At 32.0% G+C, this 27,998-nt stretch overlaps 4 protein-coding genes across 5 annotated transcripts; 1 reads left to right on the forward strand and 3 right to left on the reverse strand.

Annotated features, from left to right (window-relative positions):
- Window positions 1-1,011: 1,011 nt before the first annotated feature.
- Window positions 1,012-3,304, forward strand: LOC107613570 (endonuclease III homolog 2, chloroplastic-like). 2 transcript variants are annotated; one of them, XM_016315641.3, is made up of 9 exons: window positions 1,012-1,240; window positions 1,342-1,405; window positions 1,506-1,627; window positions 1,859-1,925; window positions 2,075-2,166; window positions 2,311-2,448; window positions 2,525-2,629; window positions 2,715-2,798; window positions 2,926-3,304. In XM_016315641.3, the coding sequence occupies exons 1-9, from the start codon at window positions 1,082-1,084 to the stop codon at window positions 3,067-3,069; spliced, it is 975 nt and encodes a 324-aa protein (XP_016171127.1). In that variant the 5' UTR covers window positions 1,012-1,081; the 3' UTR covers window positions 3,070-3,304. The 2 variants fall into 2 exon arrangements, with proteins under 2 accessions (XP_016171127.1, XP_020964209.1); XM_021108550.2 differs by having other exon boundaries at window positions 2,311-2,422; window positions 2,926-3,140.
- Window positions 3,305-3,489: 185 nt separating this feature from the next.
- On the reverse strand, window positions 3,490-5,548 carry FTA (farnesyltransferase A). Its single transcript, XM_016315639.3, has 5 exons — window positions 5,240-5,548; window positions 5,038-5,147; window positions 4,695-4,815; window positions 4,482-4,577; window positions 3,490-4,086 (listed from the first exon to the last, which is right to left on the reverse strand). Exons 1-5 carry the CDS (start codon window positions 5,489-5,491, stop codon window positions 3,655-3,657), a joined length of 1,011 nt encoding a protein of 336 aa, XP_016171125.1. The 5' UTR covers window positions 5,492-5,548; the 3' UTR covers window positions 3,490-3,654.
- Window positions 5,549-6,088: 540 nt separating this feature from the next.
- LOC107613779 (S-adenosyl-L-methionine-dependent methyltransferases superfamily protein) lies at window positions 6,089-9,636 on the reverse strand. Its single transcript, XM_016315932.3, has 9 exons — window positions 9,396-9,636; window positions 9,243-9,282; window positions 8,769-8,921; window positions 8,523-8,570; window positions 8,107-8,173; window positions 7,627-7,727; window positions 7,431-7,475; window positions 6,715-7,185; window positions 6,089-6,580 (listed from the first exon to the last, which is right to left on the reverse strand). Exons 3-9 carry the CDS (start codon window positions 8,904-8,906, stop codon window positions 6,410-6,412), a joined length of 1,041 nt encoding a protein of 346 aa, XP_016171418.1. The 5' UTR covers window positions 8,907-8,921; window positions 9,243-9,282; window positions 9,396-9,636; the 3' UTR covers window positions 6,089-6,409.
- A 2,166-nt stretch (window positions 9,637-11,802) lies between these two features.
- On the reverse strand, window positions 11,803-13,521 carry LOC110265582 (uncharacterized). Its single transcript, XM_021108553.2, has one exon. The coding sequence runs from the start codon at window positions 13,499-13,501 to the stop codon at window positions 12,110-12,112; it is 1,392 nt and encodes a 463-aa protein (XP_020964212.1). The 5' UTR covers window positions 13,502-13,521; the 3' UTR covers window positions 11,803-12,109.
- Between the last annotated feature and the right edge of the window lie 14,477 nt (window positions 13,522-27,998).

Genomic DNA, 27,998 nt, shown 5'->3' on the forward strand with positions numbered 1-27,998 from the left:
TAGTCTGATCGGTTCAATCACCAGTTCGGTTCTGACAACTATGGTTTATACCATCTTGCGAGGCTGAACGAGGCCTGGTTTAGGCTGGACGAGCCGTTGGTGAGTGCATTCGTGGAAAGATGGCATCCAGAAACGCATACGTTTCATATGCCGTTCGGAAAGTGTACAATTACACTGCAGGGTACTAATTAGAGCTCCCGATCGATGGACAGTACGTCAGTGGATACCTGACAGAGTTTGAGCGATACATCCAGAGCGGTCGTGCCAGCTAAGGTGTGGTTCTAGGAGTTGCTGAGTGTAATGCCTCATGCGAACTGCATCGACAAGTTTATGATGAAATGCAGTGATTCCCAATGGCGCCGATGACGCCACCATTTGGAGGTATGCACGGACACTACCCGGGGTGGCGAAGGTTGTGGAATGTGGTTCGAATGGCTCCAATTTGAACTCTATATATAGGGATCCTCCTAGTAAATCTAATGGAGCTGTTTTGAATTACATTAGCCACGAAACCATGCATAAATTGAAACTGGCTGTTTCGAATTATTATGAGCTTTCCATCTTCATAAATCGAAACGGTGTGCATAGATTTAGTAGGTTACCATATCTTGTATAAATCGAAACGGCCTAACTAAATTTACTACCAAACGTTGCATGCATGTGTAAATCGAAACAGCTCCATTAGATTTACTAGGATACTATATAAATCGATTTACTAGGATATCATATAAATCGAATAACATTGTTTCTATTTATGTTCATTCCTAAATCTATTTTAGCTATTTTGATTTATATAAAAATGACATTTAAATGATTCACGTTACATTTTTTATTTTGGGTGATATGCGTAATATTAAATTTAGATTAGTTTAATTATGTGAATTACCCATAATTTTTATAATAAGAATTGTCCTATTCCTTGATAAAAGTTGGTAACAACTTAAAATTTCATGTGCTTATCAAAATTAATCTAGTATACTTTGGACGGATTAGTGAAATAAAATCAAATCAACCAATAAAATATTATTTGGAGTTAGGTATAGTAGTTGGTTCCTCCCTCCAAATTGAAACTCCCACAAACATGTCGGTGATTTCATGCTTCTCTTTTGGCCGAACCAAAATCTTCAACTTTACGGCTTCAACAACTTCAAGATCCCTCTTTTCCTCAAAAACCAGCATACCTACCTCATCAACAGCCAAAAGAACTGTGCAACGTTCAGTTAAAATTGAACAACGCACGGTGAGAACTTCAGATTTTTTTTTTTTTTAACGTTGCTATTTTCAACTTCCAGATAAAATTAGTGAACAATTGTTGTAAGAATCTTTTAATTCACTATACAGAAGTTTGGAATAACTGATATTGATGGATGTCCGTACAAAGGAGCAAATGAATTGGTTCAACGCAGTAAATTTCTATTTTTGCTTCATTTTGCTGATTTCAGCTGATACCATTGCAATGTGATTAGCTTAGGAAGCTCAAATTGTGAAGTTCATATATAATATAGGTGAACCACCACCCCATTGGGAAAAGGTGCTTGAAGGGATTCGCAAAATGATGAGTTTTTCTAAAGATGGAACAGTTGACTCAATGGAATCTGAAGAAGCTGCTGATACTGTACCTCCTAAGGTGTAGTGACTAGTGCTGACTTAACTATTTGTTTGTATCGTCAAAAAATTTGACTAATATGATTCTGTTCTCAAGACAAAAATACAAAGATATTTAGAGATGTAACTTTTATATCTTTTGCTTCGAACCTTGAATTGATTGGGATGTTATAGCAACTTTTCGGTTCAACATTATGTTAAGCATGATATGGATGAATGTAACCCTTATCTTAATTCTTACATATACAACTAGGAAAGAAGATTTGCTGTCTTGGCATCTACTGTTTTATCAAGCCAAACTAAGGGGCATGTTTCTCAAGGTAAGCACATAAAAAGTTAAATATTTTGATTCTGGTCTTAGCTTGAGGTTGTACTTGTAGACTCATTCAACTTTGGTCCACAAGTTTGCTCATAATTTCTCTTGGTTTCTGTGAACACTACTTAAAACTGTGTTTTTTCTCAAGAATAGGAGCAACTAAACGTCTTCGGCTAAATGGTCTGCTTACTGCTGATACAATCAACAAAGCTGATGAAGAAACCATCAGAAAGTTGATTTACCCTGTATGCTACTTTCCTACTTGGTAGTTTTTGAGATTCAAAAGATTTGGATTTGGTTGTAAATTACGGATGCTACTTCTGAAGTTCATAGTTTTGCTTTTATCATTCTCATTATTCATTGAGCATATACACTTTTTGTTTACCCAGGTTGGATTTTATAAGAGAAAAGCCAGCAACTTGAAAAAGATTGCAGATATTTGTCTCATGAAATATGATGGAGACATACCTAATTCAGTTGAGGAACTGCTCTTACTTCCAGGTGTAGGTCCTAAGATAGCTTATTTGGTATGTGCAATAGCTTTTCTAATTCAAACCCTGTGGTTTGTTAGTATTTTAGTTCATTTTGTTAGTGATAATCCAGGTTATGATTCTTGGATGGAACAATGTTCAAGGGATATGCGTCGATACTCATGTCCACCGCATTTGCAATCGCCTTGGATGGGTTTCCAGAGCAGGCACAAAGCAGGTTTCTTTTGAGTTTGGTGGCATCATATCCTATGTATCCAACTAATGTCACAATTGGAAGTTGCTAAATTCTCTTCCCACTGCAGAAAACATCAACACCGGAAGAAACAAGAAAGGCGTTGCAGCGTTGGCTCCCAAGAGAAGAATGGGTTCCAATAAATCCCCTTATGGTATGCCCAGCACATTTCCTTTTGAATTAGTAACAAGAAATATGCAGGTGTTATTGCTGCACTACTAAAGGCTCTTTAGGTATCAGATTTAACTAGTGTTTGCTATGTATGGCTTGAATATGAACAGGTAGATTTTGGTCGAACAATTTGCACTCCTTTACGACCTCATTGTGGAAAGTGTTGTATAAGTAGTCTGTGCCCATCAGCATTCACAGAGACTTCTAAGCCATCTTCCAAGTCCAATAAGTCCGAACTGAAAAAGAGGCTTTAATCAAAAACTGATTCTTGCATTTCAAGTTTGAAAGGTGATCACTCAAACAGAGTTGACTTCATATGAAGAGGACAAGTGAAAACGGTTAGATGATTTGGTATGATTTGACTAAATTAGTGTCTTAATGGTTTTCGATTATTATCTTCACATGAACATGTGAAAGCTCACCAATTTGAAATGCTCAATCAATATCTTGAATATCATACATGGTCGTTGAGAATTAGGTTTGACAAAATCATTTCAAGGCTTACATAACCAACACGATATATATGTATCTAGAGATCTATGTTTTTAAAAAGTATATAGGCAATCAAATTGGTATTTGTTTCGTCGCCTTAAGTAGGTTTTGCCATGTCACTAACAGTTGTTTAGGAATTGCTTTGCAAGAGTTAAGCTAGTTCTGTGCTGGTAATACTTTGATTGAACTCGAATGCCTGTAATTTTGTTGGAAAAAAATGCAGTCATGCACACAGAAATACAAACACCACATTGAAGCAATGACCAAATATCTAATTTCTACGGATTATGGGAAAATTACACAGAAGGCATATAAGCTGTCCCTTCTCCTTGCATGTTTTCTATTCACTAGGCTACTTGAGGAAGCCTACTCTTACGCCAGATCCAATAGTTAACTCTAATCGGATCAATCTTTTCCAGGATCGAACAAATCATGCTTGCTATATCTAGATCTTGTGTATCTAAATCTGGAATCTTCAAAGCCTCAATGGCATCTCTGAAGTCTTGATTTGGTTGATAACCATGACAGATAAGATCCAAAAGAGTGCTAAGAGCAAACAAATAGTTACTCTTGGAACTCAAAATCTTTAAACAAATTGATGAAACTTGAGGCTCGTTTACCCATGATGTGGTTTCACCTTTGTAAAGTCCTCGAAGATATTTCCATGAGCTCTCGTTTTCAGGGTAAGCTTCGATGGCTTTGATAGTGTAGAGCACTTCAGACTCTCTCATGGCCTTAAGGCCACCCAGGAAGGGAGACCTTGTTATGACAAAATATCTCTGTTAAAAAATGCATGTTAATAATACCATCTAAATTTGTAAGGAGAAGAATATGAAAATATTAAGAAAAGAAACATATAAAATTATTCCAAACAAAGTAAACTTCTATAAGAAAATGCGAACGAAGCCATATCTAGTGGATTCCAACCCCAAAAAAAACAAAAAAAAAAATCCTTTTTCCCCTTTTTCTCTCTCATGTCACAATATTTGGAAGCAAGTAAGTTCGCAAAAACTCAAGCTGATTCAGCTCATCAAACTACACTGAATGAACTGCAAATCAATCTAATTACCATAGAACTCATAAAACATAAGAAGCATACCTGTAAAGATATCAAATTATCTAAGTAAGAGACAACCTATATTCATTTCAAAATGTGTCAATGCTAGGGACATACCTGATTCCAGGCAGAGTTGTTGAAAATGTCTTGTTCAAGAAGTTGGCTACAATAATCAAGTTCATCTTCCCATCCTCCTAGTGCCTGGAGAACCCACTGTCCACACAAAACAAACATAAGCTAAATTTTCATTCCACATTTGAGTAATGAATTACAGTAAATATAGTTCTCAAATTAACACATTTGACAAAGTGAGGGAGAAAGATGCAAAACCTGGCGATGAGACCATGCGTGATAGTGCTTGGCGTCAACAGAGAGTACCTTCTTGGTGAATTGAAGTTCAGCGTTTCTAGCATCAGGCCCTAGTTTCTCAGCAACCCTTCGTCTATGATGCCTACAAACATCTGCCATCAACATCAATTCTTGTATATTCTTGGAGCAATGCGAGATCCAGACACATTCAAACCACTTAATTCTTATATTATCAACCTAGAATCTAGAAGCTATATACATAAAATCAAGAATACGTAGTTGTTCATGCTCATGGAGCATACACACATTTATGCAAGCATTTCGAGTGCAAATGGAAAATTGGAGAGTAGAAGCTGAAGCTCACCATATCTGATAGTTTTTGGAGTTTTTGGCGGCTATACGCTCAATGAATTCCAGTTCGTCATGCAAGTCAACCTTCAGCGACTCCAGCAACAACCGCCGAAAATGCCACACCTGCAAAAATATTAACAAAAATTAAGTTACTCCGTTCCGTAGAAATCAAAATTAGAAATTAAAGAAATAATGCAGCGAAATTATTTAAATACGGTGTAGTTTCCGGCGTTGAAGTGGATGGCTTCGGCGGTGAGGGAAAGGGCGCGTGGTGAGCGCTCGTCGGCAAGGTAAACGGCGCGGAAGTAGTCCATTACTTCGGCGAACTCCTCCGTGTAATTGATCGGAACCACCGGGCAGGGACCGTCGTCCTGCGGCACCGGAGTGACGTCAGCCCACTCCGGCCTGTCCCTCAGCATCATGCGCTCCTGCTCCTCCTCTTCCACTTCGCTCGATCCAGAAGCCATTACCCTCGAATCTTCTTCACTTGCCTTAGCTCGCTTTTTCTGCTAAATGCTAATCATGTTCACTTTTTTTTTTTGTTTCCTTTTTGCGTTTGGGGTCTATTTGGGCTTTAACAACTATTTGGACTCGATACACATATTCGGATGGGTCTGATTCGGCCCAGTTGAGCTCTCAGCAATGTCACAAAATGAATAATTGAGAATTTGTGATTGATTGGTTAGGCTGCCTAATCATAACCATTGGCAACAATTAGTGATTCGGTTTTGGTACTATTAGTATTAGCTTTACCAGGGTCGGCCATTATCTGATTATTCATTAAGTATATTCCAAACTTCATTTGCATCTATTTCTCATTTTTATAAATTATAACAATATAAGTGGCGTTGGATACAGTGCATCCAGCGACTAAAGCCTTAGTCTTATCAATTTATATGCAAATATATATAAGGTTTTTTTTTTTTGGTTCATAGCAAATATATACAAGTTTAAACCTTATACTCATTGATTCCGTATATATTATTCTACGCTTTTTATATACCTTAATCTAGCCCGGCACGAAATACTTCCAAGCTGAAAAACTAGCTCAAAGTATTCAAAAATTATACGCACAAGAAAATAATAGAATATTCACTTCAATATAATGTATGATTTACAATTATAATATGTGAATGCCATTTTCTCATCGAATCTCAATCAAGTGTGCAAAGAATTACATCAGGGCATGCACATCAACTAATCTTTCAGACTTAGACCCTCCATTATTGCTAAGCTATAATAAAAATGGAAAGATTATATATTAAAAAAACAAAAAAATGCTTGTGGTTCGAATTACAAAAGTAAAGTATACTGTCAAATTAGATTCTCTTTCATTTTTATCTTTCTCCTGAAGTAGGTATTCTCAATGAGTCTTGAATTGTTGTTCACTTGTGAAAGAACTTCCATACATCTCTGTCCGTCAAATCCTTGACCAAATGTGCTCCAAAAATACCCTCCTCATCTACAAGGCTTCTCAGTTGTCGTGCTCCACCATTGAAGCCAACATAGTGCTTCTTCATAGCTAGATACACCACTCCATATGGAGGCCTCAAGCACTGTCGAAGGGAAGACAGAAAAGAGGACTCAAAATTTCTGATGTTAAGACATCAAGCTTGATCATTTGTTAGATTATACAATCAAGAAGCCAGAGCTACGTAGAGTATAGACAATTAAGTATAAGGAAACAAACCTTTTTAATAAGTGCATACAGCTTCTTCAACGAGGTAACAGAGTATGGAGCCTCAGTCAATAAAATAACATCATAACCACCTTCCCCTTGATCTGCCTCACTAGCTCTTTCCCAAGCTCGGCTTCCTGAGAGCTTCCTGGATCGTCTCGAGGAACATTCTTGTCCAATGATGCTACCATCTTGGCTACTACATCCATCCATAAAATCTTCCTCAGAGAAGCTCAAGCTCATTCCAGGTGTTATTTCATATCCGTCATTTTTCAAAACAGACAACACGGCAGGTACTTCTTCCCAATCCCCAGCATAGAAATTAACTGATGGCGCTAGAGTTTGTCTTGAAGGAGTAAGGGGAGGCTCTGGCTGTCGACTCTGCCTGTCACGAGCTTGCTTAAGATTGGCAAGGACATTTGGTATAGTTGTGCATCTTACAGTTTCTGCATTCTGATCTTGAAAATGCACTATGGATGCTCCCTAAAAATTAAAACAACATATTGGGGGAAAGGAAGTTATTCCAACGATTTAATCTATCTCTTTGAATGACAAGGTTAAATGTAGATCTGCCCATGTCATCAATAGCTTAAATGGGTTTGCCTTGTGTGGAAATAAAACCAACATATAAATAAATGGAGATATTTACAGCCATCATATATGCATAGAAATGCGACAAAGGAACACCAAAAAAGAGGTGTTGAGACCGCAAGGCACATCATATATACCTTCAAGCAAGCAAAGATTCCAGGAAGCCCATAATTACAACCAAGCTGCAAGAACCATGAAGCAGTGAGATTAATAAACCACTGACATTGTGGGTTAAGGAAGAAGACTATAAAGCAATCTCATGAAGGTAGAAGGATTTAAGACAATGAAATCAATGCACAGTACTAAGCAACAAAATCTTCATGGACATATTACCTCGAGTACTCTTTTCCCTCTGAAGCTTAGCTGCCCATCACAAATCTCAAGCTTTAGAACACTAACAAGATCGATGGAACTGTCCCAGGATTTCAGATATCCTACGAAATCAGATAAATCAATTTGATACCACCATTCCTTTGTATGGATGAGCAACTAAGTTATATTTATGTAGAAAAGCATGATTGATAAGAAACATGTTCCTAAGCTAGACTCATCATTATACTTCAGGCATAAATTGGGTTATTAGGTCAGTATATCTCTTTGGATAATGCTAAATAACTTTAGGGATTTGTAGTCTTCCTTCTGTGCCAAAAGTTTTTGCCTTAAAGTATTATGACTCACAAATATCCATTAGTATATTAATTCACTAACAATTTTAAATTTTACAAAGTAAATGCACTTCAAAGAAGATGCAAGTCCATAAGGAAACACCAATCCAAGTTCAATGCCTAAAAGTCTGAAATATCATGTATATACCATCAGGTTTTGCGGACATTGCCTCTGAACCACTGAACCCAATGATATCAGCAACGTTGACTTTACCCTGTCAGAGATGTAAGATACCATCAGTCCAACAATCAAACAAGTGTAAAACACTTTAAAAGCACCGAAGATCATGGATGTAGGTTCTATTTCAGCATGATGTAGCAAACACATTTCATAATCACAGCATAATCCTTTTAAAAGTGAGGCCCTCAACATATTTTCTCCAAAGAGATCAAACCTACTCTACATTCCATCGCATATATATATATATATATATATATATAGCAAATGAAAGAGCAGAAATAAAAAATCCTTCTGCTTTTATCAATTCAACTATAGCAGAAATCTCCTGTTAAGAATCAAATTTAGAACACGTCATATTACAAAATGAATCATAATATATATACCTTAAACTGGTCCATGTTCTCCCCAGCATCCTTGTCAGTTAGCATTGCCTGCAGAGCACAACAAATTTAAATTTGAAGTTACACCCTTTTTAACCTTAATCATACAGAAAAATAAAATAAGCACACAAATCCAAGTATCCGACTAACTTCTTATATAAAACACGTGAGATAGCCAAAGCTGTTTTTTTTTTACCCCTTGTTAGGCCAAAGATATAAATTGGAAAACTTGGGGTGATTGTGTTGTACCTTTGAAGGGAGAATCTCTACTGCTGGTGCTGGGAGATGAACATCTTTGTCAAGAATGGAGGAGGATATGCTATGGCTTCCACGATCATGAGGTAATAACCCAGGCAAGCACTGTGAAAGTAATGCCGGTGCACGCATTGCAAGATTTCAAAGCTGTCACATACCATAACTCATAACCTTAGCAACTATTATATATTCAAATCAAAATCATTAAACACTGAAAAAATAAAAAATGAAAAATCAATAGTCATAGACTATATGATAATCATTCATATGTATTAGCTCGTAGCTAATGAGATGGATCATGGAACATCAGTTCCCAAAAAATTGGATACTTCACCATAATTTCAGTCTGTGAAATTGCACAGAAGGAGATAGAGGAATGAAAGCTTTCCCTTTTAAACCTAAATTTCATATATATAAAAAGGGAAAAAATTCTTATATAGTCATATCCAATTCAAAAGTAACAATTACCTAGCAATGAAAGGAGCTTTGGAGAATTAAGCAACGGCAGCTGAAAATAGCAGAGTTAAACAAACACATGAGGTATTGAACAAGTTTGATGAATTATATTACAAGCTAAACGTGAATTGAAAGCTTGTTTGAAAGGGAAATCGGAGCGGGAACCTGAAGAGAGAAGAGGTCAATGGCAACAAGATGAAGCTGCAGCTGTAGTTGAGAGAGAGAGAGAGAGAGAGAGAGAGAGGGTTTATGAGAGTAAATAGTTTAATGGATGGAAAGGGAAAAAGAAGAACAGAGGAAGAAGCTTCGACGTCAGAACTCAACGCAAAACGAACACCTGGCTTCTCTTCCAACCCTGCAACCTCCAACCACTGTTAATTCTTAAGTGTAAACACTAACAGTTAATAACGCAGTTAAGCTTCCACATTTCCCAAAATGTCCCCGATTTGCACGGAAGGTGTGTATCACAGGATTTTTTATTTTAATAAATAAATTAATTATAATAATTACCGAAATAAATAATTTAAAAAATATTTATCGAAATAAATATCTCTCTTATCTCGTTTACACTGTAAAACACTAAGACAGGTGGACGCGAAACGTATATATCTCGTTTACTATATAAACAACGAGATACATGTATTTTAAAAAAAAAATTGAAAATAATAAAAAATATTAATAATATCAATAATCCAAACTTTTAACATGTAATTAGTACATAAAAAGATTGAGACAATGAAAACAACACAATAAAAATAACCGTGATAATATTAATATTTTTATGTACTAATTGCATGCTAAAAGTTTAAATTATTGATAATATTAATATTTTTTATTATTTTTAAATTTTTTTAAAAAAAATACATGTATCTCGTTTACACTGTAAATAAAATACACACATATCGCATCGACATGTTTTATTTCGTTTACATCGTAAACAAAATATATACAGAATTATCTATTTAAATTATCTATTTAAATTATCTCAATAAATATTTTTTAAATTATTTATTTTGATAATTATTACATTTATTTAATTTATAAAAATAAAAAATCCGTGTATCACACGCTTGTATTCTCTCTACTTTTTCGTAAAATCACAACCCCAACTGCCTCCCTGCTTTCTTTTCCCTCTTTTCTCTGCTCTATTAAATAAAGTTGGCAAGATCGGCTTTCAGATTTTTATTGTATTAAAATAATTAATCCTTCTCTTATAAAAATATTATGCCCCTTTCATTTTGTTTTGTCATTTTCTATTGTTTTTTCAATATTCCTAACCATGTCTCATTCATCATATTTTATTTATTTTCCCAGCATCGTGTTTATACTTGCTTGTTATATTCGTACTGAATTAATATGTGAATAATTAAAAATAATGTTGTAGCTAATACCTAATAGCCTAATAGCAATATTAACAATCTTATTCTGGAGTAGTGTAAATCGCTAAATCTAGAGAATGAATGTTGGATTCTATGTCTATCATCTAGCATGAATTTTTATTTCTCAAGTCCAAATGTATTAAATTTTTAATAAAAATAAAAAATAAAAGAGACCCTTATTTTAAAATAAAAGGAGAATGACAAAATAAACAGATTCAACAAAGATTACTTATTCACCTCATTTTAAAAATTAAAAAAGAAATTTCATACAAATCAAGTAAAAATAAAGGTGATTTATTAGAAAAAAAAATGTATTGACATTCGTTGGAACTTTCCTTTCATTGATAGAAAAATGTACTTAAATGCATTTTTTTCATGTGGCTCAAAAGGTAGATTGTGTGAGAACAAAATATTACCTAATTGTAATTTTTTTTCCCTTCTTTCCTTTTCCTTTTTTGTTTTTGGGTGAATTTTCAAAAAGTATATTCTCAGGAATCTCGTCTTCGGTGTATCTACGTCAACAATGACGAAACGTGACCTGTGAACGAAGTTTTTTTTTTCTCAATTGATTTCGTTTTCCCTGCTCCCTGTTGACCTAATTTTCTCTGGTGGTGAAGAAATGAGAAACATGAAAGTGATTATTATTCTTCTTCCACGGTCAGCATTTTACAGCTTGAAATTCATACCATGAAGATTGACTTCAACTTGAGGGTGTTTTATTTTTTGTTGGTACATGACAAAGAGTTGACATCAATCAGGCCAGTTCCAACGAACCTTCATTTCCATTTTCAACAAAAGAGAAAAATGCTATTAAGAAATTATCACTAACCATTTTCCATTTAAATGGAATAGAAAGCAGCAGGCTCCTAAACTATTATTATTACTATGTCATGCAAGTTTATTTTCTCGTTTCTTTTGTCCCTTGTGGAGGAAATAACGCTTCTGATTCCTACCATGTAACCCCTTTTTCTTTTTCTTTCGGTGATGATAATATGAATGAACCATTTGTCTTTATTAACAGATACACGTGTTTCCTTCTCTTGCTTGACTATTACTTATAACAAACGCGTTTCTAGTTATAAAATAATGTCTCACAAATCACAATGCAGGGACCAAACAAACCAACAAAAATGGAAAAGGCAGCAGCATTTTTCTCTGTGTTAATCATATGTTGGCATAGGAAAGCAAACTTAAACTCAACAAAAGTAGATAATGAAGTGCCATAAACGTCAAGAACAAAGTTAACTACAATACCTAATTAACTGTACTTAAAAAAATGCATCAGCACTGGCCAATTTGGGTAGCAACCTAACTATATTTGTTGGATCATAATGATGCCTATATTTCTTATCATGTCCTAACTCCTATCTAACCTATATGTTGTTATCAACTAGGCCAACAAAACTAAAAGAAAAGGCTAAATTATTTTATGTAAGGTTAAGTCTGGGGAGTGTGTAAATCAGTCACTAACACTAAGTTGCAGTGATGCTGGTATTTGAATTAGTTGATGAGAGATTCACAGAGCAGAAAGGAATCACAGTTGAATTCTGAATCAACTCCCTCATGTCCATCAAATTCCTTCAGCCCTACCAATGTCTCAATGGGAAGCTCTTCATCCAAGGCACAAAATTCCCTACCAAAGAGGTCTTTGTTTGAAGAAGCATTGAGATCGTCTTCATCGAAAAGAATCTTGGTTAGAGACAAGTGTTTGTCATTCAAAACTTCTTTTCCTTTCATTACAACATTATCATCTTCACAATCTACAGGTACTATCTTTGCTGATCTTTTGCTCGTCTTCAAGCTTGATGATGCGGTTGATCCAGAGTCAAAAACAAACTTTTTCCTAGGAGAGGAACAAAATGAACTCAAAGAATCCTCAGAATTCCAACTTTGTTTCCCTTCAAATGGCCAAAAGAGTGGCTCATCATAACTGAACTCATCCATATTTGCACCTTCTAATGAAGTCTTCACAGAAACATTATCTTCAGCTATGTCAAAGTGTGCTCCATTGAGTGAAGTAGACCACTTACTATCTCTTCCATCAAGTCTAAGCAAAGAGTCCCAGTTAAGAGGTGTATCTAGGTCTGAGATCTCGGAAAAAGAATCATATTTGTAGCTAATAGGAGTTGAAGGATTCTCGTTGGAACATCCAATAGCATTTGAATCTGAGAGCCAATCAGAATCTTCCTCTACAAGGCTGAGCAAGGAATCCAAGTAACTAGTTCTGTCAAAATCCGAAATCTCAGAGAAAGTGTCATACTTGTAGCCAATACTAAGAGGAGTTGAAGGATCCTCATAGGTAGAGAAAATCTTCGAATCTGAAAGCCACTCAGAATCTTCCTCTTCAAGGCTGAGCAAAGAATCCAAGTAACTTGTTCCGTCAAAATCCGAAATCTCCGAGTAAGCATCAAATTTGGATGAAACTGTTTGAGGAGACCATGACCTCTCATCAGTGCAGCCAAACATAGAATTCGAACCAGTTTCATCATCATTCTGATCTATCCTTGCATTTGGGTTAGCTCTCTCAGCAGATTTCACTCTCCAATTGCAAAAATAATAGACATTTTTGCTTAAGAGCAAATAAGAGCTTGCAACCAGGAATAACCAAAAAGCCAACCACTCATTGGAAGGAAGCATATGATGAAGTGAAGCAGAATAGATTCTGTCTTCAAGAAGCAATGAAGGCCCTGTCATGTCTGATTGTAACTCTCTTCCTCTGAAGGATCCATGCTGATGATCACTGTCTTCTTCTAATGACACTTGATTTTGGTGGCAAATAGCAGCAGCCACATGGTTCCTAAGATCACAGAACTTATCTGTCTCTTTATGTTCAGCTAGTTTCATGCAGACAGTGCCAGTTGTAACCAAACTCAATGCTGAAGTTAACGTCATTAACGATCAGTGGGACACTGTTACATTGGTTTAGCCATAGAAACAAGAGGATAATACACAATTTAGAAGAAAACCAAACAATAAAACAAAAGAAAAAAAACAGTAAAATAGAGAATATGTCACTCAAAACAGGACACCCACTTGCATCCGTCAATGCGGGAGAATTCCAGCATCATAATCGTAATTTAATACAATACGTCATTTTATAAGATTTAAATCATAAACAAGGTGTACAATGAATGCCAAAATTATAAAACCCTAAAAAAAAGTGAGTCTAAATCTTAAATCCTAATTGTGATTTTAAATCTAAATTGTAACCTAATAGACGTATTTATCTCATAATCATAATTGACAAAAGAGTATCTAAACTCAAATCACAATAACACCAATCTAATTTTGATGAAAATTAATCCACAACATGACAACAGCATGTTAACATCAAATGCCATTTGCAAATGCTAATCCAAACAAACTATAAGGCAACAAAAAATTTCAAACTATTCCGTAATGATAGGTTGGAATCAGTTATCGCTTTTCTCTCTGAGCATTCTCCTCCCCTCTCTCAAACCTCAATAGTCTCTTCTTCAATCTTAGCTACTCTAATTCGAATTATCTATAATAAAAAAATAAAAAACGAGCTACTGTAAATTCGAATATTATAATTTACTACTTGTCACTGTCATACATATCATTCAACTATGGCACCAAAATTATTGACCAAAAGAAACAAGAAACAAATCTGCATCGAAACAAAGCGTAGTAGTAATAAAAGGTACCTTTTGGTGCACTTGAAAACCACGTAACGCATGGAAAAACAGAGAGCACGGAATGATATTGAATGAGACAAAGTGAAATCCGAGAGTGAGCAAAATTCGATTCATGAATTGTGAGATCCGATGCAAGTCAAAAACGCCAATCATGGTAATTTTCGCGCTCTCGCCGTGTAGGTTTCGCGGTTTGATCAACGATCAAGGATATGCCACGTGTCACTGATATTTCTTTTTATTTTTGTAATTAATGTTTTTCGTTTTTTACGTGATTGATATCTCGTCGTTTACCAACTTACCATTTCTCCTCCTTCGACCTTTAAGTTAATACAATAAATAATATTCTAAAATCATATAAAATACAATAATATTAGGTCAATACAATAAATTATCTACTGCCGAACAATTAGTACATGTAAAATGTGTATTTTATTATGAGTAGTGCTAGGAGGCCAGCAATTTTTGTATTTTGTAATTATTAATTGGCCATCAATAATATTTTTAATGATGTGAGATTACATTTAATGGTAGGAGATCACTCACTTTTCTTTTGATGGTTAAGTGTTGGTCACAAAACATAAAAATTGCTGGCTCATTAGACTTTTTCTTTTATTATATTTAATTAAAAATATGTAAATAATTTACATAAATAGATAATAATTAATTTGCTAATTGATTTTGTTTAAACGAATCCATAAAAAGTGTGGCGGTAAATTGATTTTATTCTATTTCCTTTTAGGGAAAATAAATTATCAAAATATATCATTTGCCATTTCATCAATTCGTTCCAAGCATCCAGTTGCACCTAAAAGCTTAATTAATGTAAGATTTAATTTAATTAACATTGATATTTTTATTTTTTTTTTATAATGTTACACATCCAAATCTTTTTGTTAATTAAGTCTAACTAAATTAGTTTAACATAACAAAAATGAAAATGCTTGGTAACCAAAGAAAATTAGCCAAAAACAGGCATAACTTGCCTTATTTAGCATTCATTAATTGTTGCGACAATTAATTAATATTAAATAAGACAAGTTCTGGCTGTTTTTTTTTTTTTGTCTACCTAGCATTACCCTAAAAAAATTAGTTATGAATAGCATTATTTCAAGTCTTATTGTTTATTTGTTTAACTTTATTAGACTTAGTTCATAAAAAAATTTAAATGTATATCATTTTTTTCTTTATGATTGATGACTTAAGAAGATAAGCGAACACTATTTTCAGCGTAAATTAGGACAAGTACTATTTTGGTCCTTAAAGTTTAGGGTTAAAATCAAATTCGTCTCTAGCCTTATTTTTTATTCAAAATCATTTCAAACATTTTATTTGATATTAAAATTGTCTTTTTGAATAAAATATTTTTTTAAATGAAAAAAGATACCCCCTTTTTTATTTTTTCTATTTCGACTTCGCACAAAACACTTTATATGTTCATTTGTCCCTAATCACTCAAAACATTACAATCACTCAAAACTTTATACTTGGATCTTGAAGAATTAGTTCGCCAATATTCGCAGAGTTGGCATAGGTATGATTTCTCTCCTCCTATTGATTATGGTATCTCTCTTCCTAATAGTTAGTTCTGGATTTGAGGGTTTTCGTTTCATTTTTTATTGTTAATGATTGAATGGAGACCAAATGTGTTTGTAATGACACTAGGGATTATTTATGTGAAATAGGATTGTTTGTGTTTGGATTTTTTTATTTTTCCTTCCAATTTAGTAATATGTTCTTATTGTTTTTTATTGATAAGGTGTTGGAGAAGATGATGGAATATTTTAAACTGAAAGTCTATCATGGAGGGTGGTTTAGTTATGATAAAGGGCCATTACAATATGTAGGAGGAGAAACAACAATTATAGAAGATATTGACTGTGATCGGTGGTCATTGTTTGAAGCTTATGCAGAATTAAAGCAGTTTGGTTACGTTGAGGAGAATATCTCAGCATTGTGGTACAAGGATCCTATGGATGAAAACATTAAGAAAAATATAAAGTTGTTTCAAGGTGATGCAGATGCAATTGCTATATGTAAAATAGCTGAATTAAGAGAATATGTAGAATTGTTTGTTGTGCACAAAGTTGAGAAGGAGAATATCTTACCTAAAGCTGGTTACAAAGATGTTGGGGGAGATCAAGGGATTGGTGATAAAGGTGAGAGACAAGAGGTGGTCTCTGAAGTTCGTTACATTGATGTTATGCCATCACCTTATAGAAGGTTTAGTCACCGACTAATGAAAAAGAAAAGAACAACTGATGGGAAGGAAGAAGAGAGCAGCCACACTCACTTGTCAAGGAGGAGGAAAATCCAAAGATGCTTAAGATGTGGTACAGCTGGACACAAGAAGGAGAGATGCCCTAAACCTATAGAAGAGGTATGCTGCTGTTTTAATTTTTCACAAATTGTCTTATATTTGTCCTAAACCTAATAGTCATCTACTTAATTTACATATGTTTGTTAGGCCCAACCATCAAAGAATCCTAAAAAGACAAAAAAGAAGACAAGAAGCAACTCACATTCTCATACTGCTGAGACAGGAAAGAAGTGTGTATTTTCACAGCCCACTCCGAAAATAAGTGTAAAGAGAAAAATTTCTTCCGCAACACATTCTAACTCTTCAACTCAGTCCAATTCTACATCACAGTCCAAAAGACCCAAAGGCAAGCCCAAAAGAACAACCAAATCCAACTCTTCAACCTAAACAACATCACATCCCAATAAATCAGCACCTTCATCATCATAGCCTAAAAAGTTAGCCCTTCATCACAGTCAAACAACACATCTCTTTCCGCATCTCAACCAAATTTCAACACATCTTTGACAATACAGTGAGATAAACATCAAGCCAACCAATTGAAAAACATATCCAATTCTCTATGAAAAATTTTGGAGCACCTCATGTTTCTCCACCAAAATTGAGGTTGATGACAAAATTGCCTCTAAAAAAATGGAGACATCTTTAGAAAATTTGGACAACTAGAGAATATTTTTATATTTACTTAAAATGCATGTGGTGGTGTTTTGGTATAAGTTAGTTTGGTGTTTGAGTAATGTCATGCAGGTTCTGTTAGTTTTATATTGTTATGGACTATTTGCCTGTTGGTGATATTTTGGTTATAACTTTATCCAATGTTATTTTGTATTATTGGCTTGGACCATTTATCTTTTTAGAATTTAGTATTTTGTGGAATACATGTTGATTTAGTATGTTGTTTTGATATTTACCATGTTGATGTTATTTAGTATGTTGTTTATGATTTTATTATGAAATTGTTCATTAGGAAATGAGTAAAATATCGTTTTTTGTTCCCAATATTTAGGGTAAGTCGGTAAGTCCTATTTATGTCCCTAACATTTAAATCGTCCTATTGTATCCCTAACATTTGTAAACGTGATTTAATATTATCTTGCCGTCAATTACACATCATGAGCTTTAGTTTGAATTTTGAAAATCTCTTTTTGAAGTTAGAATACAAATGTCTATGATAGAATCGATGATACACTCTGAAAAATAGCTCATCAAAAGTTGAAACTAATCCCTGCAATATTTACATAATTCACTTTTCTAGGGACATAATTGAACCTAAATATAAATAGTGGGTACAATATTGAAATCAAACACATCCAAGTGAGATCTAATTGAGAATAAATACATTCAAATGAGAATAATTGAAAAATACAATTTGATTTATTAGTATAATTGACAGCAGAATAATATTGAATCACTTTTATAAACGTTAGGGATACAAATAGGACGATTTAAACGTTAAGGACACGAATAGAACTTACCTAAATATTAGGAACAAAAACGATACTTTACTCTAACAGAAAGTTATGCAAAACAAAATAATAGAACCCATCTAATTATCAAACTAAAATTCTGAACTTATTTTAAATCAACTATCGTTACATAATTATCATCCATACATACCTGAAATCCAATTTAGCTTAACTGAAATAGGAACCTATCTAAACAATAAATCCTAACCTAATTCACCCATCTAACTCTAAGCACAGACTTAAAATACCAAAATTTTCGATAAATCCTAAACCAAATTAGCATACTTCAGCCAAACTCCAACATATTGTTCAACCAAAATTTAAGGAAATTACACACGGTTGCCTTATTTTAAAATATTTCTGCAACAACAAATAACAAAGCCAACCCACCTAACGAGCCCTAATGTAGCAATGACCTTCAATTCAGCTTCCACTCTAAAACTTTCGTTCTTGACTTCAGAGATGAAATATTTCTCCTCATTCTTGGAATTTTTTAATGTTCCACGTCTGTCTTAGTCTGTTCAACAAAAAAAGAATTGCATTCTTGTGGAACCTAAATAAATTTACCATGATCACCTTTCAACCCACTACACAAACAGCTCAATTGAAAAAAAAAAACAATATGCTTTAAAATAGACGTAGCCTCAGAATCTATGACCAAGGTTTTTTTTGTTCCTGAAGTTCGTAAAATTAGCCTCTCACCATGGAAGCAAAATAGCACCATGCTATGCGCAGAAGATCAACTTCGAAAAGAGGTTAAGGTTTGAGAAGCCATGCAATTCCAACCCTACTTCCTCTCTTCCAGTGATTAACGATGATAGTGTCTTTATCAGGGTGTCTTTTCCTCAATTGAAATCCTGCACATAATTTTATCTTTAAAAAAAGGACAAATAGGTTATTGATCTTTTGGTCTGCGGACATTTATATCTTTGAGGACTTGAAACTACATTTAAGTCCCTGATTTTCTCAAAATCTGGTCATATATTGGCCAGCTCGGTACAACGGAAGCCATGTTTGATTTTTTCGTTGGGTCTGCCAGACCCAAATGAACAGAAGGATTGATGTGTCCAGGTTTTAAGAAGGTCAGAGACTTAAATGTATTTTCAAATCATTGAGAATTTAAAATGTCCGCAGACAAAAAAGTCAATAACCTATTTGAGCCCGTTTGGGAAACAGCAGAAGCTACTTTTTTTTTTACTTTTGAATTATGAAAAGTCACAATACGAGTGTTTGGCACCATTTAAAAAAAAGCTTTTAACTTCCCGAGAAATTAATTCACAACTTTTTGAAGAAGCAGAAACATATGACTTCCCATTCTCGATAAGTCATTCTACCATTTCTCTAGAAAAATTGACTTTAAAACAAAAAAAAATTACTTTTATTTTTTGCTCTGTGAAAATGTTTCCTGTTTCTGCTGAAAATACTGGCCATCCACTACCATTTTTACGCAAGGTTCCATCTCTTAGAAGCATTCCATCATTTTCACTCAATGTTCCATCTGCTAGAAGTATTAGCCCGCCACCACCATTTTCACATAACGATTCATCTGCGGAAAGTATTAACCTTCCAATACCATTTTAAAACAATGTTCAATTTGAATCACCTACTTCATATATTTCTTTCAGGTACTTTTTTTTATTATTTTATCACTCTATTTTTATTATTAAATTTGTATTTAAGATTGTGTGTGATATGAAATTTCACACAATAACAAGTTTTATATGAGATTAAATGTGTATTTAAGATAAAGTATTTGAGATTTCATATGAAATCTCAGTTTTAATTTTATTTTTTTCATATGTGATATTATTTTTATATAGCTTACTATTATTTTTATAATTAGTTATAACAAATTTTTGAGTTATTTATTCAAAACGCTACAACTTTAAAATAAGTACTTTTATAATTAAAAATCTAAACACAAAATAATTTATTTATAAGCTGCTATTAATAAAAGTCTATAAGTTCTTTTAAAAAAAAAACTTATTTAAGTTGTTTACTCAAACGAAATCTTTATCCTTTTCTCTTTATCTTTTGTTAATTCATTATTTATTTATAAGGTTTCTTTTAATTATTTGATCACTACTAATAATAAATATAAAAATATTTTTGTCAATAAAAAATTAAAAAGATAATTTAATATTAAATAAAATGTTAAAAACAATTTTTAATAAAAAATAAGATTAAAAATAAATTTGATTTTGATCCTAATAATATTTAGGGATTAGAATAGTATCCATCCCCAAATTTTATACAGTATCCTCCGAATGAGAGGAAATAATATAGTAACACAAAACAACCTTTATATATATAAACATAAAAACATGGGAATTATATCAGAGTTTAGTGGATAGCTTGCTGGTGGCACGAACCTCAACGCCATATGTGGATGCAAATGGCTTAACCTTGATCTCAAAACAGAGTACAGGAATCATTACGCTAGCTACTTTCTTTTTGAAAATATATATATATATATATATATATATATATATATATATATATATATATATATATATATATATATATATATATATATATATATATAATAGAGTGTTATCCGGTTAAATAAACTTCGAATTTCATTAAAATAAAAAAGAGAATCCTCCTCATTCCTTATATATTTTAATATGTTATCCATAAAAATTGTGTGTATGACAAGACATGCAGCCACATGCACATGCAACACATGGTGTGTTGTATGTTGCTTGGTGCTTGCATTTCATTGCAATTTGCATGCATGAACATACATATGTAATTGGAAAATGTTTCGGGATCAAAGTTTAGAAGCTCCTTTTTTTTTGTATTTATTAGGTATTGTTTGAATAAATATATAATATTAGATGTAATAAATGTATCATTATAAGTGCTACATACAAAATTATAAATATTAAATTAAATAAAAAACTTTGACTTACTATATTTTAGCATTACTTTATCAATTAATTACTGTATAAAGGAAAAATAATATTCATTTAGATACTAATTAGATAGTGTAAACTATTAAAAATACACTCGAATAATTTATTTGTTGATAAAAATACTACTGAATTTTGTTATCGACAAAAATATCTTCAAATAATTTTAAAATATAACAAAAATATTTTAAAAAAATATTTTTTTTCATAAATGACAAACATTTTTTATATTTGACAAACTACTTGTGTATTTGGTCCAAAATTTTATAGAAATATTTAGATAATTATTTAAAAAATATACACAGATAAAAATTTGTTCTCTATTTTTTTTAAAATATTATTAGTTGTTGACAAAAAATGACAAAAAAATTATATAATTAGCGAAAAATTATCAAATTTTAACCATAAAAATATCTTATTTTTCTAATTATGTTTGCAAAAAATTGAATCAAAAGTCAAATTTTAAAGTATTTTTTGAAAATACATATTTAATATTAGATATTTTTGTCGCGTTTTTAAATTATTTGAAAATATTTTTGTCAATAATAAAATTTGAATATATTTTTATGAATAACAAAATTATTCAAATATATTTTTTATAATTTACCCAGTTAAATATATAACAAAAACTCAAATACAATTATTTTTATATAAAATAATAAATAACTACAAATTATTAAATAATTTAACATATTAAACTAAATTATAATATAATAATTCTCAACCATTAACTTCTCATAAAATTACAAGTGAATTGTAACCTAAATATTATAGATATTAATAATATTATTCGTTTAATCGCAATATTAAAACAAAGAATCATCATCATTAGAAAATGGAGATTGTCATACTTATTTTGATAATATTACTCATCTTTTCTATAAATTTATATAAATATACAATACAAAAAAAAATCATATATAAAATGCTAAGAGACCAATATTTTTTTAAATATTATTAATTAATATTTTATTTTTATACTATTAGAATTTAAAATTTTAAAAATTTAAAATTTATTCATTTTTAATATTTAATATTAACTAAATATTGACTAAAAATAATAAATTTTATTAATTATATAATATTATTAATTAAAATAAAGTGATATTATTATTTTTCTAATAAAAATATAGTATATCATTTACTTGATTAGTGTATTAAATTTTTAAATAAATTTAATACATATAATAATATTGAGTGGAGATATTCAATGATTTAGAGCATAGATGTTGGCATGTTGCAGTAGCAAGTGGACAAGTTGGATGTGCAAGTTGGCGCACGTGACAAAAAGTGTCAGAGAGAGAGAGTTCAGTGGATTTGGCGCATTCTTCCTTCTTTCTCCTCAAAACAGTCTCTAACCGCCTCACTTCATCATCATCACTGTCTCACATTTATAAATCCATTGAATTCAGCACCTTCTCTCTCACATCATTACTATATATATCTTCTTACAAATCTATGCTTGTGTTCATTCCCCTTCGTACAATAATAGTAACATAGTGATGGTGATGATGATGAGTAGTACGGCGAGTTTCACGGAACAGATGTATCTGTGTGTGGCGATCTCAGTAGTGGCGATTTTGTATGTATCTCTCATAGCACTTGAATCTCAATGGACAAACCATGGTGGCGCTTGGTTGCACCAAGATAACTACAACTTCCGGCTTCAAACAACTGTCTTAACAACATTTGAGACTTGAGACTTGAGACCCTTCCATTCACATCATAAATCTTTATTTTTTTTCTTTTTATTTATTTTCTTTTCTTTTTTTGTGTACGTTGGTTGTCTATACTCTATGTATCCAATTTTAAATTGTACTTGTTGTCGATTTTTTTTATTATTTTGAGTTGATGCACTCATCTCCTACTTCGGTTGCTTTTTTTTTTTTGTTAATTTTGATGTTTGTTGTTTTATGTATTCTGATTTTCAAATTAATTGTATGAATTCTGAGCTAATTATATGAATGTTGGATTCTAAGTTTATTTTATGGACATTAAACTCAAATTGGATTCTTTTTTATTTTTTAAGTTTTTGTTGTCTCAAGTTCGTTAATTGAATTTTTTTAGTCCTTTTTAAGTAATTTTTTTAAATATTGTAAGATTAATATTTATTTTTGAGTTTTTGAATCTGTTGTTGATTTTTCTAAATTTGAGTTGATGATGCTATAGTGTAGAATTTCATTTTTTATGCTGTTGTTATTTTCTTTTTTTTTGTTTTAATAACTTTTATGGAGTTAGAATCATCATGGTAGAACATTACTTTTTAGGCATTTTAATTTTTGTTGGTTATAAATGTTGATATTTGAAACTATTTGTAAATTTTTAATGACACTTTATTACGTGAACTTGTTATTTTTTGAATTTAATTTTATATTTAATTAAACTATTGGTTGAATTTTGATTAAATTTTTGAATCATTAAATTAATTGTTTTATTGATCGATTAAAAACTAAAACAACCATTCCTGTGATTCTAACAAATTATTATCATACATAAGAGTATACGAGAGTACATGAGAGTACTTAGAAATAAACTATATTTAATAATGGTATTTTGAAATTTAAAGTCTAAATTATGTGTTTGAGAAAATGATTTTTTTATTAAAAAAAAAAATCCTGTGTATATGTTGGAGAGGTACCATCATACACACATTTAAAATTTTTATTATATTATACATGTTAATTATGAATTAAGAATTATTTTTTTTTTAAATTTTAGTGCAAGATGTGACGGTATGGAAAGTAATCAATCGCTCTATCTGTATAATCTCAGCATCTGATCATATATCAAAAGCTGAATTTGGCAGCCCAAACTTAGATAGATCTCATATATATGATGTACAAACAAATAATAATTTCCGTGCTTTTCTATGATCTGCATACAGGGATACTTTGAAATTCTATCCATGACTGAAAATTTGTGTGGCTCAAGAGAATGGTTCTGCAGCTTAATGCTAAACATCACACTAGTTGATTTTGATAGAGTGGCTTTTGGTGGCACCTTCATCGATAGAACTCTATAAATACAGCTTATTTTTTTATATTCTTATGTACTCCGATGTACTCTTATTTCTGGTTATATATCAAAAGCCGAATTTGACAGCCCAAACTCAGATAGATTTCATATATATGATGTACAAATAAATAATAATTTATGTGCACTTGTTCATGTGTGTCATTCTTTCATGTTCTTCTCATATTTCATTTATTTACATGCTTTCTTACAACTTACATGCAGAGAGATACTTTGAGATTCTGTCTACGACCGGAAATTGTGTGGCTCAAGAGATGATTCTGCAACTTGGTGGCTGAACATCACACTGGTTGGTTCTGATAGAGTGGCTTTTGGTGACACCTTCATCGATCCTTAATTTACTTTTGTCGTGTTGTATAGAACCATGTCACTAACTTTATAACCTTTTTTGTAACTTCTCTTTTAGCTTCTTATGATGAATTTTGTGAAAGAAAAAGAAAAGAACACCGAGAAAAACGATGAAGATGCATCGTGAAGATTATTAATAGTTGCCATTATTAATTTTTCAACTATTCTTCTCACCCAATCCAATATTTATGAAGATGTGTGGCGAAGTTGGACATCAAGTCTAAAAATGTTGGACACCAAACTTTAGTAACTTTATATATTGTTTGATTAAGAGTATTCTCTGAATAATTTCGTCATGATTGCATAAATGATTATATCATTTAAAAAATATATAAATTATACCTATTAAATATTTATTAAATTATTATATCTTATATATTATGTACTTTTTATATATTTCTACTAAAAAAATTATCTTAAATTATGTACACTTTGTGTTATGTACTTTTTATGTACTCTCACTATTAAAAAAATAATTTATATAACAATTATATTCAAAAAACTCGAGTAAATAACCTAGCTAATTGGAAAGAAATAATTGGAAAGGGGACTGCTATAAAAATAACAATTGAGTATAAAAATAATTTAGATAAAATGTTAAATTGTTAACAATAGACATGGTGCAAAGGGGACTGTTGTGGCATGTTGTTCACATTTTTCTTTCCTTAATTTAAAACTTCTAACGTTAATAATGCAGTAAAAATGCTTAGATTAGGACACATTTAAAGAAATTACAATGCAGGAAAAATGCAAGTAAGATCACAGTGTAATAAATAATACAACATCAACAACCACAAGGCCTTCTTTTAGATAATGTTGGTTATAGGATAAAACTACGCGCTTAATTCCCTATCGTAGATCTTAACGGTGTTTAGGCCCAAATAGTTATACGTGAAAATGTTTGGGACAAATTAAAAAGGTAAAAGAATAATGAGAGTATTAATTGGATAAGTAAATTAAAGAGAAAAAAAAATATAAGTAAAAACTATACGTGAACGTAGTAACTACAGTATAACTAAATGAAATTTGTAATGATAGATGTAATGAAATTCATGGTGTTAAAGGTAAAAAAATAATAACAGTCAGTGAAATATAACAAAGTGTATTGAAAGGTAAAAAAAAAAAAAAACATTCTAACAGAATAATTAGAATGAGGCTAAATTGATAGGTTGACCATCAGAGTATAGTACTCACAGACATACTCAAAACATTATACAAATAAAGACTAACATAAAATTAAACAAAATATAATTTAAATGAATACTTTAGAATATAAAAAGATCTATAAAAAAATTATTTATCACTACTGGTTAAATACTTAAAAATGATAAGGTTTGTCAGAGATGGGACGAACTCAGTTGAAATTTAAAAAAAAGAAACGTATTTCGGAATTTAAAGTCCGGATAATTTATTTGGAATTTTTTTATTTTATTATAGAAAAAAATCCTTAATAATTAAGTTTTTCTTTTTTTAATATCAATTTAAGTTTTATATTATGTATTTTTATAAATCTCTTATATTTAAAACTTGATATACTAAAGATGGCATCAAAGTACAAGAATTGTGGAAGCTTATCCCTTATGAGTTGACTGAGAGTCTTAGACAGGTACCATAATGTCACACTTTTAAAGTTTCATTATCAGTTAGGATTTAACCGAGGCTATATGTTAAAGGTCGTTAAAAGTTATCAATCTGTTAGAATCCAAGAGAAAAGCCTGCAAAAAAAAGGTTTAACTATTCTGCAGATTCTTATAGTTTTATCGAATTTTTAATTAAGTTTCTATATTTTTTTTTTAATTGGCCTCTATATATTATTTTTTTTTTCAATTTAGTCCCTACCGTGACAAAATTGTGTTGGATGGCCAAAACGTCGAGTTGAAGAAGACCGGCGGTAGAATGAAATCAAGTGGCATAAGACCAAAAGCTCCAATACGAGAGTTTATGTCACCAAAGAAGGGAAGCATTTGCTGCTACAGCAGTTCCAATAGCTGTACTTAGTGGCCTCAAAATTAATCTGGGTACTACCATAGTTATGTTAGTTCTCTTATTTGTATCTTAATTAATCACAAAAAGTAGCAAACTAAATAGAATATTGCTGCAGTGTAGCTACTTAGTACTTACCACTCCAACAGCTGCTAAATGTGTTATTGTAAAAATGTTGGTCATGTAAATAAACCACTTTGGCACTAATGGCTTCCCATAATTGGTTAAAATTTATATAAATATAGATTGCAAAAATATTATATATAAAATATTAAGGACTAATACTTTTTAATAAATTAAATACATATATTATACAAATCGGTATATTCAATAATTTATTTGGCATTTGCAGTAGCCAGTGGCCAAGTTGGATGTGCAAGTTGGCGCACGTGACAAAAAGGGGGTCAGAGAGAATTCAGTGGATTTGGCGCATTGTTGCTTCTCCCCAAAACAGTCTCTAACCGCCTCACTTCATCATCATCACTGTCTCACATTTATAAATCCATTGAATTGAGCACCTTCTCTCTCACATCACTACTATATATATGTTCTTATAATTCTATCCTTAACATAGTGAAGGTGATGATGATGAGTAGTAGTACGGCGAGTTTCACAGAACAGATGTATCTGTGTGTGGCGATCTCAGTAGTGGCGATTTTGTATGTGGCTCTCATAGCACTTGAATCTCAATGGACAAACCATGGTGGCGCTTGGTTGTACCAAGATAACTACAACTTCCCGCTTCAAACAACCGTCTTAACAACATTTGAGACTTGAGACTCTTAGCTTCCATTCACATCATAAATCTTTTTTTATCTTTTTCCTTTTTATTTGTTTTCTTTTCTTTTTTTGTGTATGTTGATTGTTTATACTCTATGTATCCAATTTTGAATTGTGCTTTGGAACAGAACATTGATCATTGTATGTAAAGATTTTGAGGTTTGACCTCCATCGCTATCACTATTGATTCTGAAAACTTACTCTAGAGGTTATTTGATTGCATACATAAACTCTTTTTTTGTTGCCCATGGTATCCTCCAAGTCTAAGGACTAATCTATCTTGATTTAAGGGTTTATCTCTGGCCAACTGATCAATGGATTGATGGATGCACAAGACGAATTGCATACATAATCTTTACCTTTGTATTATATTATATTGCTTTATGTATTTGATTTTGTGGAGTTAGCTAAGAATGGGAGTGGACATAGAGACTTGGTCCACTTTAAGAATTTTCGGAATCCAGACATGCTGTTAACATAACGTATAATCATGAATGTTAATTAAATAAGGTTGAGCCCAACTGGGAGCTTTTTTTTTTTTTTTTGTCGGTGAATTGGACAATTCCCAATTCTAGGTACACAATACATACCCACATATTTCTCACATATTTACCAATTTTTTTTCTTCTCGGTTGCAGCTTGTAAGACTCAAACCCGAGACCTTTGAGATGGGAAGGGAGCGGAATGCCGTGTGAGCTATGGAGTTATAGGTGTCAATTGAACCCAAACTTTTAGGACTGGCCCTAACCCTCCAAAATTACAAAATCATATTTTATAAGCCCTAACTCTTATTAAGCCCTCCCAACAAAAATTAAAATAGGTTAGCCCTACAAGCCCTAAAAACTCCAAAACTAAAGCTTGGAGATGAATCCAAAGAGGCTGTTTTGG

Source organism: Arachis ipaensis, chromosome B8, assembly GCF_059453495.1.
Source record: "Arachis ipaensis isolate K30076 ecotype BB chromosome B8, ASM5945349v1, whole genome shotgun sequence".
Classification (NCBI taxonomy): Eukaryota; Viridiplantae; Streptophyta; class Magnoliopsida; order Fabales; family Fabaceae; genus Arachis; species Arachis ipaensis.

Excerpts from the sequence above, each read along its gene's own strand:
- LOC107613779 (XM_016315932.3), bottom strand. The coding sequence starts at position 8,906 with ATGCGTGCACCGGCATTACTTTCACAGTGCTTGCCTGGGTTATTACCT. Across the intron at positions 7,728-8,106 it reads AATGTCCGCAAAACCTGATG|GATATCTGAAATCCTGGGAC; the intron begins GTATATACATGA and ends CTGATTTCGTAG. Across the intron at positions 7,476-7,626 it reads GAGGGAAAAGAGTACTCGAG|CTTGGTTGTAATTATGGGCT; the intron begins GTAATATGTCCA and ends TGGTTCTTGCAG.
- FTA (XM_016315639.3), bottom strand. The coding sequence starts at position 5,491 with ATGGCTTCTGGATCGAGCGAAGTGGAAGAGGAGGAGCAGGAGCGCATG. Across the intron at positions 4,578-4,694 it reads ACGCATGGTCTCATCGCCAG|TGGGTTCTCCAGGCACTAGG; the intron begins GTTTTGCATCTT and ends TTGTGTGGACAG. Across the intron at positions 4,087-4,481 it reads ACAACTCTGCCTGGAATCAG|AGATATTTTGTCATAACAAG; the intron begins GTATGTCCCTAG and ends ATTTTTTAACAG.
- LOC110265582 (XM_021108553.2), bottom strand. The coding sequence starts at position 13,501 with ATGACGTTAACTTCAGCATTGAGTTTGGTTACAACTGGCACTGTCTGC.
- LOC107613570 (XM_016315641.3), top strand. The coding sequence starts at position 1,082 with ATGTCGGTGATTTCATGCTTCTCTTTTGGCCGAACCAAAATCTTCAAC. Across the intron at positions 2,167-2,310 it reads TCAGAAAGTTGATTTACCCT|GTTGGATTTTATAAGAGAAA; the intron begins GTATGCTACTTT and ends TTGTTTACCCAG. Across the intron at positions 2,799-2,925 it reads TTCCAATAAATCCCCTTATG|GTAGATTTTGGTCGAACAAT; the intron begins GTATGCCCAGCA and ends GAATATGAACAG.